The sequence below is a fragment of the Salvelinus alpinus genome, chromosome 21 (genome assembly GCF_045679555.1).
Source record: "Salvelinus alpinus chromosome 21, SLU_Salpinus.1, whole genome shotgun sequence".
Lineage (NCBI taxonomy): Eukaryota > Metazoa > Chordata > Actinopteri > Salmoniformes > Salmonidae > Salvelinus > Salvelinus alpinus.
Genome location: NC_092106.1, coordinates 16696398 through 16711011, shown reverse-complemented (window position 1 = coordinate 16711011; position 14614 = coordinate 16696398). Strand labels below are relative to the sequence as shown.

Sequence of the window (14614 nt, the reverse complement as noted above, 5' to 3'; positions counted from 1 at the left end):
GGTAACAATGTTTTTCCATGATGATGCCTATGGGGGTAATCACTTTGAATAGTAATACTGTGGTAATAATGCAAAGAGTTGATAATCGATGGCAATTCTAAGAATGAAGAAATGTTGAATCAATAAGAGATTAATAATTTCACCTGGACACTGTTTTCCTTCACTTGTGAACTAAATATATCTACAAATATTTCTATACTATTGGGAAAATTATGAACTCAACACAATTCACGTCATTTATGCTAGCTGGATATAGTGACATTGGACACTTAAAGTACTTGTATTTCATTACAATAACTGTGTTATACGTCTCCATAGTTTTTGCAAACACAGTGCTTATTGTGGTTATTTGTATGGAGAGAAGCCTTCATGAACCAATGTATCTGTTTCTGTGCAGTTTGTTTGTAAATGACTTGTATGGGAGCACTGCTTTGTTTCCTGCTCTCATGACTCATTTGGTTTCAGATGACCATACAGTTTCCACTGTGTGCTGTTACCTACAGATATTTGTCTTGTACACATATGGATCTATTGAATTCAGCAATTTAGCAGTCATGTCCTACGACAGGTACCTTGCTATATGTTCTCCACTACAGTATAACGTCATCATGACACCCAGCAAGGTGTGTATTTTAATTTGTGTAATATGGTTGTACTCTTTTGGAAAATTCAGCATAATACTGTCTTTAACTATTCGTTTGCGATTGTGTGGGAACATCATGGACAAAGTGTATTGTGACAACTACCTGGTAGTAAAACTTGCCTGTTCAACTTCAGACACGACAGTTAATAACATCTATGGACTCTACAGTATTGTTTTGTCTGTCGCTGTCCCTTTAATTACTATTGTGTTCTCGTATATTAAGATTCTGACTATTTGTTTGAAATCTTCCATCGAGACCAGACAGAAAGCTTTCAGAACCTGTACTCCTCATCTGGCCTCGCTGCTCAACTTCTCTTTCGGCTGTTTGTTAAATCTGCTCCAGAGTAGATTTGAAAAGTCTATGAGAAATGTTCCAACTGTACTTCACACTATTTTATCAGTGTACTATCTGATGTGCCAGCCACTTTTAAATCCTATTGTGTTTGGAGTTAGGATGACTAAAATCAGACAGGCTTGTAAAAACATACTACCTGTAGGTCTGTACCCTAAAACATAAGCTAAACATTAGTGTGACCTTTTCTGTCCTGATTGTTAGATTTTTGTGATGTTGACTTGTGTTTTGTTACTGATAGGCTAGTCGCAATAATGAATGGGGGTGAGGACGGCAAATCAGATTTGTGAAATAATGTCATATTAAAAAAAATTCACTGAAGAAGTTCATGACTTTGAATTCCTTACTTAAATGTAATTAAGTAAGGCTGATTTTACATAGCAAGCCCAATTCCGATCTTTGTTATTGGCAAATGATCTGATCTGGTTGGTCAAAAGACAAATTATTGGCAAATGATCAGAATTAGACTGCCTGTGTAAACACAGCCAAATAAATCAAGATATGCAAAACTGTCTGGATCAATCAACAACAGTGAATAAATTGATGTAAATGTGTACAAGGTAAGCCCACCTTATAGCCCAACTTTAGGTCACTAATGGAAAATGGGCTCAGTGGGTACATTTTCATAGAGAATTCTAGGGAAATACTTCAGCATGAAAACAAACTATATTCTGTCTGGACCAGATACCTTTATTGAGATAAGGCATCTTGTTTTTCCAGGGTCACTGTGAGATATGTTTGACCTACAGAATGTAATAATCCAATAAGGCTCATGAGGATGGATGTATAAAACACATTGTTTAATATACTCCATCCACACTTTACCATGGGGAAAGCAGAAGCCAATAATAAGACCGTAAAAAACGTTTTAATTGAGTCATTAGGTACCAAGTCTACTGTAATGCAGCTAGTAACCTGTAGAGACCCGAGGGGCTCCTGTAGAGGCACGGCTGGTCTTGACTGCATCCCAAATGGTACCCTATTCAACTCTGGACCTCGGAGCCACTTCCACTGCTTTTTTTCATTGTTCCCCTCTAATCAGGGACTGATTTAGACCTGCAACACCAGGTGAGTGCAATTAATAATCAGGTAGAACAGAAGACCAGCACGCTCCGGAGCTCATATGGTAAGAATATAATACCCCTGATAAAGGGAATAGGGTGCAATTTAGGGGGGACACCTTCTGTCATCCCCTCTGGGAGTGTAGGACCTGAAAGTGTACTAGAGAGAATATAGTAGACGGTTGCTGTAAAAAGTGATTATGTTTTTCTGTGTCCTTTGGTTGTCCTCTCATTGATCTCTTAATGACATCCTCTCCGTTCTCACGATATTTAGTGTGTCATTATGTAACTTGATAGTGCACCTGTTTCTTTGAAGTAAAACACATGTTTGAAGTCTAAAGTAATGGCCTGGTGATTGATGTGTAGTGACCTTGTTGAACATAAAGAAATGTGTTTGAAATAAAATATGTAAAAAGTATTTTCCTGGGAGGCCTGAGTTTTAACCTGTTGAGGACAAGGGGGTGCTGTTTTCACTTTTGGAGAAAATCGTATGATTTTTAAACGGCCTCGTACTCAATTCTTGCTCGTACAATATGCATATTATTATTACTATTGGATAGAAAACAGTCTCTAGTTTCTAAAAACGTTTGAATTATTTCTCTAAGTGAAACAGAACTCCTTTTACAGACCATTTCCTAACCGGAACTGAGATTTCCAAAATCGAACTCTCTCTTCAGGAGCTTGTCTATAAAAGGGCATGTCACTTATGACTGTAGAAACACGTCATACGCCTTCGCCTGTGTGTAATGCGGAAGTGAGAGAAAAAATCAGTTGATTATCTCGACCAGGGACTGAACACAACGTCTTGGACTGAGACGTGCGCACTTTTATTTATTTTCTGGGCGCGAAGTCTGACCTGTACTCGGCTCATTGAAGAACCTTTTTAAAGGTGAATATGATCTCTGGCTTCGATTTTCTTTGATACATGTCACAATATCATCTTAAAGTATGTTTTTTCAATATAGTTTAATTATATTATTGAAATTTATTCTGGACTTTAGACGTGATGCGACGCAAGAATTGGTTCAAGAACGAGAGGCTAGCAATGCTAGCTAATGTTGCTTGCTAATTCTGAGGGAAATCGTTCGTTATGGATCCAAATAAAGTCGGTTCTGAACAAAGGACCCCTTGGAGAACATTCTGATGGAAGATCCACAAAGATAAGGACCCAATTTGGGATGCTTTTTCATATATATCTGTCGAACTGTGCTATGCTACCGTTTGACTAGAAGCAATGCTGCTGTGTGCTAGCTATTGTAGTAAGCTAATATAACGATATATTGTGTTTTCGCTGTAAAACACTTCAAAAATCGGAAATATTGGCTCTGTTCACAAGATCTTATTCTTTCATTAGCTATCCACCATATATTGTTCTGAAATGTTTTATGATGTGTAATTAGTAGTTGACGTTGGTGTCTGTATTTTCTCTGGCTACTGCCGTGCGATTTCTGACTGTAGCTGTGATGGTGGCTATGATGGTAGCAGTAATGTAAAACTGATTTATAGCTAAAATATGCACATTTTTCGAACAAAACATAGATTTATTGTGTAACATGTTATAGGACTGTCATCTGAGGGAGTTTTTTCTAGGTTATTTAGGTTGGTTCTAGGTTGGTTCTAGGTTAGTTAGGTTAGCTACTTGCATGCTACCGTTGCTGTGAAAAACTGTCTGTCTGTCTTTTGTATTTGGTGGTGAACTAACATAAATATATGTGGTGTTTTCGCTGTAAAACACTTCAACAATCGGAAATATTGTCTGTATTCACAAGATATTTGTCTTTCATTAGCTATCCACCATATATTTGTCTGAAATGATTTATGATGTGTAATTAGGTAGTTGGTGTCTGTATTTACTCTGGCTACTCCCGTGCGATTTCTGACTGTAGCTATGATGGTAGCAGTAATGTAAAACTGATTTATAGCTAAAATATGCAATTTTTTTGAACAAAACATAGATTTATTGTGTAACATGTTATAGGACTGTCATCTGAGGTAGTTTTTTCTAGGTTATTTAGGTTGGTTCTAGGTTAGTTAGGTTGGCTTGTGCATGCTACCTGCAGCCTACTTGTGCTGTGAAAAATGTCTGTCTGTCTTTTTTTATTTGGTGGTGACCTAACATAAATATATGTGGTGTTTTCTCTGTAAAACATTTAAAAAATCGGACATGTTGGCTGGATTGACAAGATGTTTATCTTTCAAATGCTGTATTGGACTTGTTAATGTGTGAAAGTTAAATATTTCAATTTTGTTTTTTGAATTTGCCGCTCTGCCTTTTCAATGGAATGTGGGAGGAGTGCCGCTAGCGGCAACCGTGGCCTCAACAGTTAACTTTTGAACAGTTCAAACAGTTGGGAAGTTTTATAGTGAACTTGTGGAACTGCTGTGTAGTGAGCTTGTGACCCATTGTAGAATGAACTGGAAACAGTCATTTCTGGTTAGGTCTACCTGAGTATAAGTAAATCTTACATGCTGACCACACCGCTTACATCATGTGCGTGAGCGTTGCAAAATAAATGTACACATACAATCATTATTGGACCCACACTGCTCGCGCGCGCCAACGAGAGTCTGCGTTGCCAGGTACTAAAATAGAAGTTGCTTCTATTTGTGGCGCAGAACGCGCTGAAAGTCCTGCCTCTCCCATCTCCTCATTGGCTTTTAGAAGCATATGCCCATGTGCCATCTCCTCATTGGTTATACCCACGTGGGTGATTGAAAGATGAACGGAGGTTGGTTGTGGTAATACACGTTATGAAAGTTAGTTGCAAATTGCCATATAAAGTCCAAAGAAGAAAAAGCCTGGAAGGAGGAGAGATGACATGAAACAATTCAGTTGACCGTTTTATGTGTAGATTAATTGTTGGATTAGAGGACCTTGAGCATTTCAGATAAAATAACAACTCAATATGTATATCCCAGGACAAATTAGCTAGCAACTGCAAGATAGCTGTCTAAATAGGACAAATTAGCTAGCAACTGCAAGCTAGCCAAATTGCCATAAATGTTTAATGCTTTTCGACCTGTTCCCAAATGAATATAATTGGTTCAGAGTTTGTTTTGATATTTCAACCTGCTTGTCGTGATTGCGTTTGGTGTGGGGGGACAAAATCAATTTGCGCACAATGGCAGATGCACACGCGCGTCCGGTTCGGGCATGGTGTTAGCCTTGTCCTGGGAACACTATGAGCGAGGATAAACCTTGTGGGAGGTTACAAGCAGACGAGGACCATGCTCGTTAAACTATTTTACAAGGAAGGAAGATAAAACACTTTCCAAAAAATAAATATAAACATGTATTGGGTAGTAATGTGTAGTATTGTGTAATAATAACATGTATGATCTATATAGAGGTTTAGTAATAAACATCAGTATCAGAGTTTAATATTAGTCAACTTTAGTAAACTTGCATAGTAAACTTGAATAATTGTTTAAATGTCTGTACTAAAGGTTTTGTAGAAAATAAAAGGTTTGAAAGAACATTTAATTGACCTTTAATTAAATAAATCTCTCTCTCCCTCTGTCTTTCCCCTTGGGTGGGTGTGTGTGGGGCTTGGTTACATGGGGTGGTGTCAGGTTACAAGCGGACACACTAAATATTGTGAGAACATCCGGAGTGGATGTCATTAAGTGGTCAATGAGAGCACAACCAAAAACCAAAGGACACAGAAAACCCATCAATCACTTTTTGACAGCAACCATCGTAGTTAGTCCTCTGTATTCTCTTGTACTGTATTCTCTTTTACTGTAGGCCTAAGGAAGGCCAGAGTGACACTAAGGATCTTCACTTTTACCTGAGCAGGAAAAGTTCTGGGCCTAGGTTTTACACTACAGCTGGTACTAAGGCTTCTGAGTTATTCTCTGTTTTCCCTGGTTAGATCACATGTCCAGGAAAAACTACAGAGGCCTAACTACGTAGCAGATTGTTTGTGCTAACATTACACTCCTTGTCATTCCATACATGACAAGGAGTTGGAATGATAGTACAAACATATCTGGGGCCAGGCTTCCAACCAGGATCTCTCCTCAGACTGTTGTGTTGCACCCTCATTCAGACTGAAGCTAACAAGGTAGCCCCTCAACAATACCCAGTGCCAGGCCAGAGTCCACACACATACATTGTTGTAACAGGATCATAGGCCACTAACACAGCCTGTTGCTACATACATTTTTGGACTTACAAATTTATAATATATACCCAGGGCCTCCCGAGTGGTGAAGTGGTCTAAGGCACTACATCTCAGTATTAGAAGCGTGACCACAGATCCGGGTTCAATCCCGGGCTGTGTCGCAGCCAGCCGCAACTGGGAGACCCATGAGGTCTCAATTGGCCCAGCGTCGTCCGAGTTAGGGGAGGATTTGGCCGGCTGGAATGTCCTTGTCCCATTGCACTCTAGCGACTCCTTGTGGCGGGCCGGGCTCATGCACGCTGACTTAGCTGTACAGTGTTTCCTCCGACACATTGATGAGGCTGGCTTCCGGGTTAAGCGATCAGTGTGTCAAAAAGCAGTGTGGCTTGGCAGAGTAGTGTTTCGGAGGACGAATGGCTCTCGACCTTCACCTCTCCTGAGTCCGTACGGGAGTTGCAGCGATAGGACAAGACTGTAACTACCAATTGAATATCATGAAATTGGGGAGAATAAAATATTATAATAAATGAATAATAATATATACCCATTGATTCTTAAAAAATATGCTGGTATGTGTTCACTACACCACTTGCATTTCTAAAGTCAATATGGACAGCGCCCGGTGCTGAAAATTGAGTAGGCAAATTAACAAATAAGAGGGCTTTGTTGGGGCACTATTTAAGAAATATGAGGTACGGTAGGCTTACTGATTTGACAGACGCAATGATTTTATCCATATACTTGTCAGTAGGTAGGCCTATAGCTATTTCCTTCAATACTGTCACCATGCACTCCTTAAATAGGCCTACCTCCTTTCTGTGTTGGACTCGGGCCTCATGTCTGGTGTGGAAAATTATCCTCTGAAAGTACCATGCATGGATTCATAATGACATTCTTTACAAACAAGACACACTGGTTTGGCATTGGAGAAATATGCTACGATGAATAGGCTATCTTTTAATCGATTTGGTAGGCCTATTAACATAGGGATTTTACTTCTGTAATCAGATCGAAATGATTATATTACTATCATTGAATTGATTAACCCACTAACCATGTGTTAAATGTGTAGTGTAGCACACACTGTGTAGGGCTATGAATTGGGCAGCTAGTAGGCTCTTTGCTAATAGGCTAACTATGTTCTGGCACGCCGACTAGCTACAAGCTGAGGAACAAATTTGCTGGAGGCCAAACCTAGTTGCTAACCCCTGTTGTATATTGTAAATTAAATCACCCCCTTCACCACCACCACCACCACTATCATCATCATCATCATTCAGATCATACAAACGTGTGGATATAGGCCTAGTCGTCATCTTGAAGAACTTGTGGTTGTCTCGGTGAAGTGAAATTACTTTGTTGTTCACCAGTGCGCTCTGATGAGGAAACAACATGCAAAGTAGCCTAACAACATCGCTCACAAATGGCACAGATTTTTTCGCTATATTGCACTGGTCCTCTTAAATTTTTTATTCCAGGTTGCATATCAAAGTATTTAAGGGCATATCGAATGGTCTGCTCTGCCCATAACAGTTAAGAATGGTCCACCACCCAAAGAACATCCATCCATCTTGACACAATTGTGGGAAGCGTTGGAGTCAACATGGGCCAGCATCCATGTGGAACGCTTTTTACAACTTGTAGCCCTGACAAATTTAAGCTGTTCTGAGCGCAAAAGGGGTGCAACTCAATATCAGTAAGTTGTTCTTCATGTTTTGTGATCAGTGTATATTTAAAATACATTTAAATTGTGTTTTAATGGTAAAAAAAATTCACCCTGCTCTATGTGTTCAATGTATTCCATTTACAATTCGGCTCCAGTGTGGCATTACTTCCATGCTATTATGATGCGTCTCTGTATGTGTCACGACTTCCGCTGAAGTCGGTTGCTCTCCTTGTTTGGGCGGCGGTCGGCGTCGCCGGTCTTCTAGCCATCATCGAGACACTTTTCCTTTTCCATTTGTTTTGTCTTGTCTTCTCACACACCTGGTCTCAATTTCCCTCATTACATGTTGTGTATTTAACCCTCTGTTCCCCCCATGTCTTTGTGCGGAATTGTGTATTGTAAGTGCATGTGCACGTTTTCTCTGGTGCGCGACGGGTTTTGTACCCATTTGTTTGTGGTTCTGGTTACCGGTAGTTTTATGAATAAAACTGCTCCGTTGATTACCCAGTTTTGCTCTCCTGCGCCTGACTTCCCTGCCACCAGTTACGCACTCCCTTACAGTATGTTCCTAGCTGCCAACTAGCTAGCCATTTAACATCGGCTAGAAATGCCCTGTTTAATCTACTATTCTCTATTAATTACTGTATTTCTATAGAACATAAGAAAGGCATTTGAACCCTCTGGAGGGCCTGTTACAAAAATGGTATCTGTTTTTCTCTATATGGTTTCCTTGACAGTTATTGGTGACCATTTGCACATCACACCATGGTAGGTGTTTTTTTAATTCAATCTCACAAGTATAATAATCAAGTGAGGAGCTTAGTTTAAGCAGGTCATCATGTATTAGAAATGGTCGGTCTTAATTTTGGATTTAACATACTTTACATGTAATCAATTATTTTGCATTTGAATGTAATAAGTCATATGACTGCAGGATGCAAAGTATAATATTGTTTGATTTAGGCTATGAATTATGTTATGAGGAGAAATGTAAAGGCATCTATATTAGTGAGTATAGATGTGGGCAAATCTATCACTGAATCAAGAACAAGTTAACCGCTCAACACAGAAAAGCCGCATGTGCGCACTCCCTCAAATCGTTTGGAGAAAATATCCTTTCAATTTTATTCAGAATTTTTCAATTGTATTCTTCATACCATAAAATATTATAATGCCACGGAATTCTAAACAAATCTGCTAAATCTGCTTAACTAATGTAAAAGTCTTGAAATGAGACTAAAAAGAAAGCGTTTAACACTTGTATACCACATACAGCCTCTTTGCTGAACTTCTCCTTTGGCTGTTTATTTTTGATTCTACAAGGCAAATATGATACTGCACATCTTCACCTATATTTTACACAATTTTAATTTTCTAATATGTTCAACACTTTTCAATCCTTTTATGTATGGCGTTAGGATAGTTAAAAGTACTTTACCCTAAACATAATCTGATTGTTGTCATATTAAATGGTGTGTTTTGTTACTTATATTTGCTATAACTGACTCTACAAATATTTATGATTTTGGCATAATTTCTCTGTAGCCCAAACACAGGCATACAGTTGAAGTCAGAAGTTTACATACACTTAGGTTGGAGTCATTAAAACTTGTTTATCAACCACTCCACAAATTTCTTGTTAACAAACTATAGTTTTGGCAAGTCGGTTAGGACATCTACTTTGTGCATGACACAAGTCATTTTTCCAACAATTGTTAACAGACAGATTATTTCATTTATAATTCACTGTATCACAATTCCAGTGGGTCAGAAGTTTACATACACTGAGTTGACTGTGCCTTTAAACAGCTTGGAAAATACCAGAAAATGATGTCATGGCTTTAGAAGCTTCTGATAGGCTGATTGACATCATTTGAGTCAGTTGGAGGTGTACCTGTAGATGTATTTCAAGGCCTACCTTCAAACTCAGTGCCTCTTTGCTTGACATCATGGGAAAATCAAAAGAAATCAGCCAAGACCTCAGAAAAATATTGTAGACCTCCACAAGTCTGGATCATCCTTGGGACCAATTTAAAGCACCTGAAGGTACCACGTTCATCTGTACAAAACAATAGTACGCAAGTATAAACACCATGGGACCACACAGCCATCATACCGCTCAGGAAGGAGCGAGAAGGAGTTCTGTCTCCTAGAGATGAACGTACTTTAGTGCGAAAAGTGCAAATCAATCCCAGAACAACAGCAAAGGACCTTGTGGAGATGCTGGAGGAAACAGGTACAAAAGTATCTATATCCACAGTAAAACGACTCATATATCGACATAACCTGAAAGACCGCTCAGCAAGGAAGAAGCCACTGCTCAAAAAACGTCATAAAAAAAGCCAGACTACGGTCTGCAACTGCACATGGGGACAGAGATCATACTTTTGGAGAAATGTCCTCTGGTCTGATGAAGCAAAAATAGAACTGTTTGGCCATAATGACCATCGTTATGTTTGGAGGAAATAGCGAGAGGCTTGCAAGCCGAAGAACAACATCCCATCCGTGATGCACGGGTTGGCAGCATCATGTTGTGGGGGTGCTTTGCTGCAAGAGGGACTGGTGCACTTCACAAAATAGATGGCATCATGAGGTAGGAAAATGATGTGGATATATTTGTCACGAACCGGCTCAAAGTCCGTAACAAGAAGGGAGACAACGTGGAGTTAAGGAATAACAAAAATATATTTATTAACTGAAATAACCTAAATACAATTAACAATGGTGTGTGTAGTCAGTAATCAGTAGTGTAAGTGAGTGGTTGCGTGCATAAATATGATCATGAGGGGTGAAAGACGCCAAAGCAAACAAACAAAACGGCCACAAAAATGCCACAACCAAAATTTAACAGTGTGTCTGCATGGAGAGAGTCTCCTCAATGAATGGGAAAGAGGTGTATTTATCCCGGGACACACCCGGGCCCAGGTGTGTCCCATTTCGCTGGCGAACCTCCCGGCTCCGCCCACCGACATCCTATTAAGGAAAACAAGAGCAAAGAGAAAGAATTCAGCAGACAGAGTGGGAGGGTCGTCACATAGTGAAGCAAAATCTCAAAACATCAGTCAGGAAGTTAAAGCTTGGTCGCAAATGGGTCTTCCAAATGGACAATGACCCCAAGCATACTTGTGGCAAGTTGTGGCAAAATGGCTTAAGGACAACAAAGTCAAGGTATTGGAGAGGCCATCACAAAGCCCAGGCCCAAATCCCATAGAAAATTTGTGGGCAGAACTGAAAAAGCGTGTGAGCAAGAAGGCCCACAAACCTGACTCAGTTACTACAGCTCTGTCAGGACGAATGTGCCAAAAATCACCCAACTTATTGTGGGAAGCTTGTGGAAGGCTACCCGAAACGTTTGACCCAAGTTAAACAATTTAAAGGCAATGCTACCAAATACTAATTGACTGTATGTAAACTTCTGACCCACTGGGAATGTGATGAAAGAAATAAAAGCTGAAATAAATCCTTCTCTCTACTATTATTCTGACATTTCACATTCTTAAAATAAAGTGGTGATCCTAACTGACCTAAGACAGGGAGTTTTTACTGGGATTAAATGTCAGGAATTTTGAAAAACTGAGTTTAAATGTATTTGGCTAAGGTGTATGTAAACTTCCGACTTCAACTGTACATGTTTAACTTCCATCCTATAAGGCCAGGAGCAAAACAATGTATGAATTAATGGTTGGATCAGAATCCCCGTTATAATCATTGATAATTAAGTAAAACCAGAAGTCCAAATCCCTATCTCCATCCACGGCTAATTTAGGAAAGGGACAATTTTAGCTACCTAGCTAGCCACCGGTGGACAACAACACAACGAGATGCAACAATTCAAGTTGTTTGTGTCAATGACATATGCTTTCAATGCAATTTGATAGGAGTGATGCCAAAATACAAGCTGGCTTCCCTTGACACTTTTTTTGGTGCGCCAGGACCATTCACAGTTAAACTCACTCAGTTTAGCTCAATGTTGATTGGCAAAATGTTTATCAAGGGAGGCCAAATGTTTGCTGGCTTCCCTTGCAATCCCTGCTACGGGTGGCAACAATGTCACATTAGTTTGGACCGGACAGCATCAGATGTCATGTCACATCTTCTCCTGCTACTCCCCTCCGGTGTACAACGTCGCCAGAATACTAACCACCGGTCCTGGGATTCATCATTACGCGCACCTGTCAATCATTATGATTTACACCTGGACTTCATTACCTTCATCATTTCCTCCCCTTTATATGTCACTCTCTTATGTTTTTTCACCAGTTGGTATTGTCCTTGTGTACCGGCGTTTAGCCACATGGATTTGTCTCGGTCCTGGTTTTGTTGTTTTATTAAACGTTTCACCTGCTTCCCGACTCACAGCGCTGGCGCTTCGCACGCTGTTCCGAAGAGGTCTGCGAGAGGAGGTTCAGACAGAACTGGCATGTCGGTACAACAACCGCACCCTGGACGCACTCATTGCGATGGCCACCCGCCTGGATAACCTTCTCCGGGAGCGTCGGCATTCTCATCACTTCTCTCCCTCCTTCGGCGAGTACTCGCGATCAGAGCCTCAACCCATGGAGGTAGGGGTGACGACGCAGACGGATACAGCTGGGGCTATGTCTGTACTGTGGGCAAGGAGGGCACAAGCTCCAGTGGTGTTCGATACGTCGGGATCCCCTAGAGCAGAGGGACAGTCACGTGATGTTTCATCCCCTGGACCAGGAGTGAGTATTCCAGATTCAGCTCTTCCTACTATACTATTTTTGGTGTCCATCACTCTGACTGACTTTCCCTTATGTACTGTGTCTACCACTTTAGTGGATTCCGGCACTGCAGGGAACTTTATGGATCAGACCCTTGCCTCCTCCCTCAACATTCCCATCTACCCGCTTTTCTCTCCTTTTCCTGTTCAAGGTCTCGACTGTCGGCCATTAGGATCTGGGACCATCACACACATCACTCAACCACTCACCCTCACCGTGGAGTCCAATCACCAGGAGAGCCTCTACTTCTTCATGACGTGCACCAGTTCACAAAATCATCCTCTGCCTCCCTTGGCTCCAACCCCATAACCCTACCATCTCATGGTCGAGGATGAAAATCCCAGACTGGTCACCTGAATGCCGGAATACCTGCTTTCCTGTCCCCTGTGGTTCCATGTCTGTTGAGAGTCCCATGGTTGTTCTTCAGCTCAACATCCCAGAGGAATACCAGGACCTAAAGGAGGTATTCTCCAAGACCCACGCTACTTGTCTCCCTCCTCATCACATCTGGGACTGTGCCATTGACCTGTTTTCCAGTGCTGCACCTTTGTGCAGACACATCTACCCTCTGTCTGTTGCTGAGACCCAGGCCATGGAGGATTACATTCAAAAGGCACTCCAACAGGGTTTCATCCGCACATCCACATCCCCTGCGTCGGCTGGTTTCTTCTTCGTTGCCAAGAAGGAGGGATGAATACGCCCCGTATCGATTACTGAGGACTCAATGACATCACCAAGAAGTATTGGTACCCTCTCCTGTTGGTGCCGTCAGCCATCGAGCAGCTCCACGGGGCCCAGTTCTTCACCAAACTGGACCTGCGGAGTGCCTACAATCTCATCCGCATCCGGGAGGGGGATGAGTGGAAGATGGCGTTCAGCACAATGTCTGGTCATTACAAGTATTTGGTTATGCCCTTTGGCTTAGCCAATGCTCCGTCAGTGTTCCAGGCATTCGTCAATGAGGTGTTCAGGGACATGATCAGACAGCAGGTGATTGTATACATCGATGACATCCTGATCGTCTTGACCAACCTGAAAAATCACATCACCCACGTTCGAGCAGTCCTGGAACGCCTCTTGGTCAATCACCTGTTCGTCAAGGCAGAGAAGTGCCAATTCCACCAGAGGGATGTATCCTTCTTGGGTTACCAAATCAGCCCGCAGGGAGTAAGGATGGAGGACAAGAAGGTAGATGTGGTAAGGTCAACCACCATCAAGGGGTTACAACGGGTTTTGGGGTTTGCCAACTTCTACCTCCTCTTCATCAGGAACTTCAGCGCCGTTGCCACCCCTCTCACCTCCCTCCTCAAGGGTGGGCTTCATAGGCTGGTGTGGTCTCCAGCAGCCGACGAGGCCTTTCGTCTCCTCAAGGGGTGTTTCACCTCCCCTTCCTTGCTAAAACACCCAGATCCCACGTTACCTTTTGTGGTTGAGGTAGACGCATCTGAGGTGGGTGTGGGAGCAGTTTTGTCACAAAGACAGTTTAACCTATTGAAATTGTATCCATGTGCTTTTTTCTCCAAGAAACTGTCCTCCGCAGAGAGGAATTATGATGTCAGTGATCGGGAGCTCCTGGCGATGAGGTTGGCATTAGAGTGGAGACACTGGCTGGAGGGTGGTAAGGAACCATTCGTCATCCTCACTGACCATCGGAACCTAGAGTGCATACGGACAGCGAGGAGACTGACTCAATTCACATCACGAGTTGAGGTCCTTCTTGGAGAAGCTCAGGGTTACGGTCAGCCTCACTTCCGGGTATCGGCCTTAGTCAAACGGGCAGGTGGAGAGGATGAACCAGGAGCTGGGGAGGTTCCTGAGGAGTCACTGTCAGGACAGGCAGGGTGAGTGGGCACGATTCCTTCCCTGGGTAGAGTACGCCCAGAGCTCCCTACGTCACTCCTCCACTGGGTTGACCCCCTTCCAGTGTGTTTTGGGTTTCCAACCGGCCCTGGCCGCATGGACACCGGGCCAGACCGCGGCTCCTGTGGTAGATGAGTGGTTCCGGTGCGCAAAGGAGGTG

General features: G+C 42.0%; 1 protein-coding gene across 1 annotated transcript; it reads left to right on the top strand.

Annotated features, from left to right (window-relative positions):
• Positions 1–239: 239 nt before the first annotated feature.
• Positions 240–4352, top strand: LOC139547500 (olfactory receptor 11A1-like). The gene is made up of 2 exons (XM_071356372.1): positions 240–1078; positions 3806–4352. The coding sequence occupies exons 1-2, from the start codon at positions 240–242 to the stop codon at positions 3864–3866; spliced, it is 900 nt and encodes a 299-aa protein (XP_071212473.1). The 3' UTR covers positions 3867–4352.
• The last annotated feature ends 10262 nt before the right edge of the window (positions 4353–14614 follow it).

What these genes read in the sequence shown, in the direction of transcription:
- LOC139547500 (XM_071356372.1), top strand. Translation starts at nt 240, where the DNA reads ATGCTAGCTGGATATAGTGACATTGGACACTTAAAGTACTTGTATTTC. An exon ending in TGCCAGCCACTTTTAAATCC is followed by an intron (nt 1,079 to 3,805) that starts TATTGTGTTTGG and finishes CAACAATCGGAA; the next exon opens with ATATTGTCTGTATTCACAAG.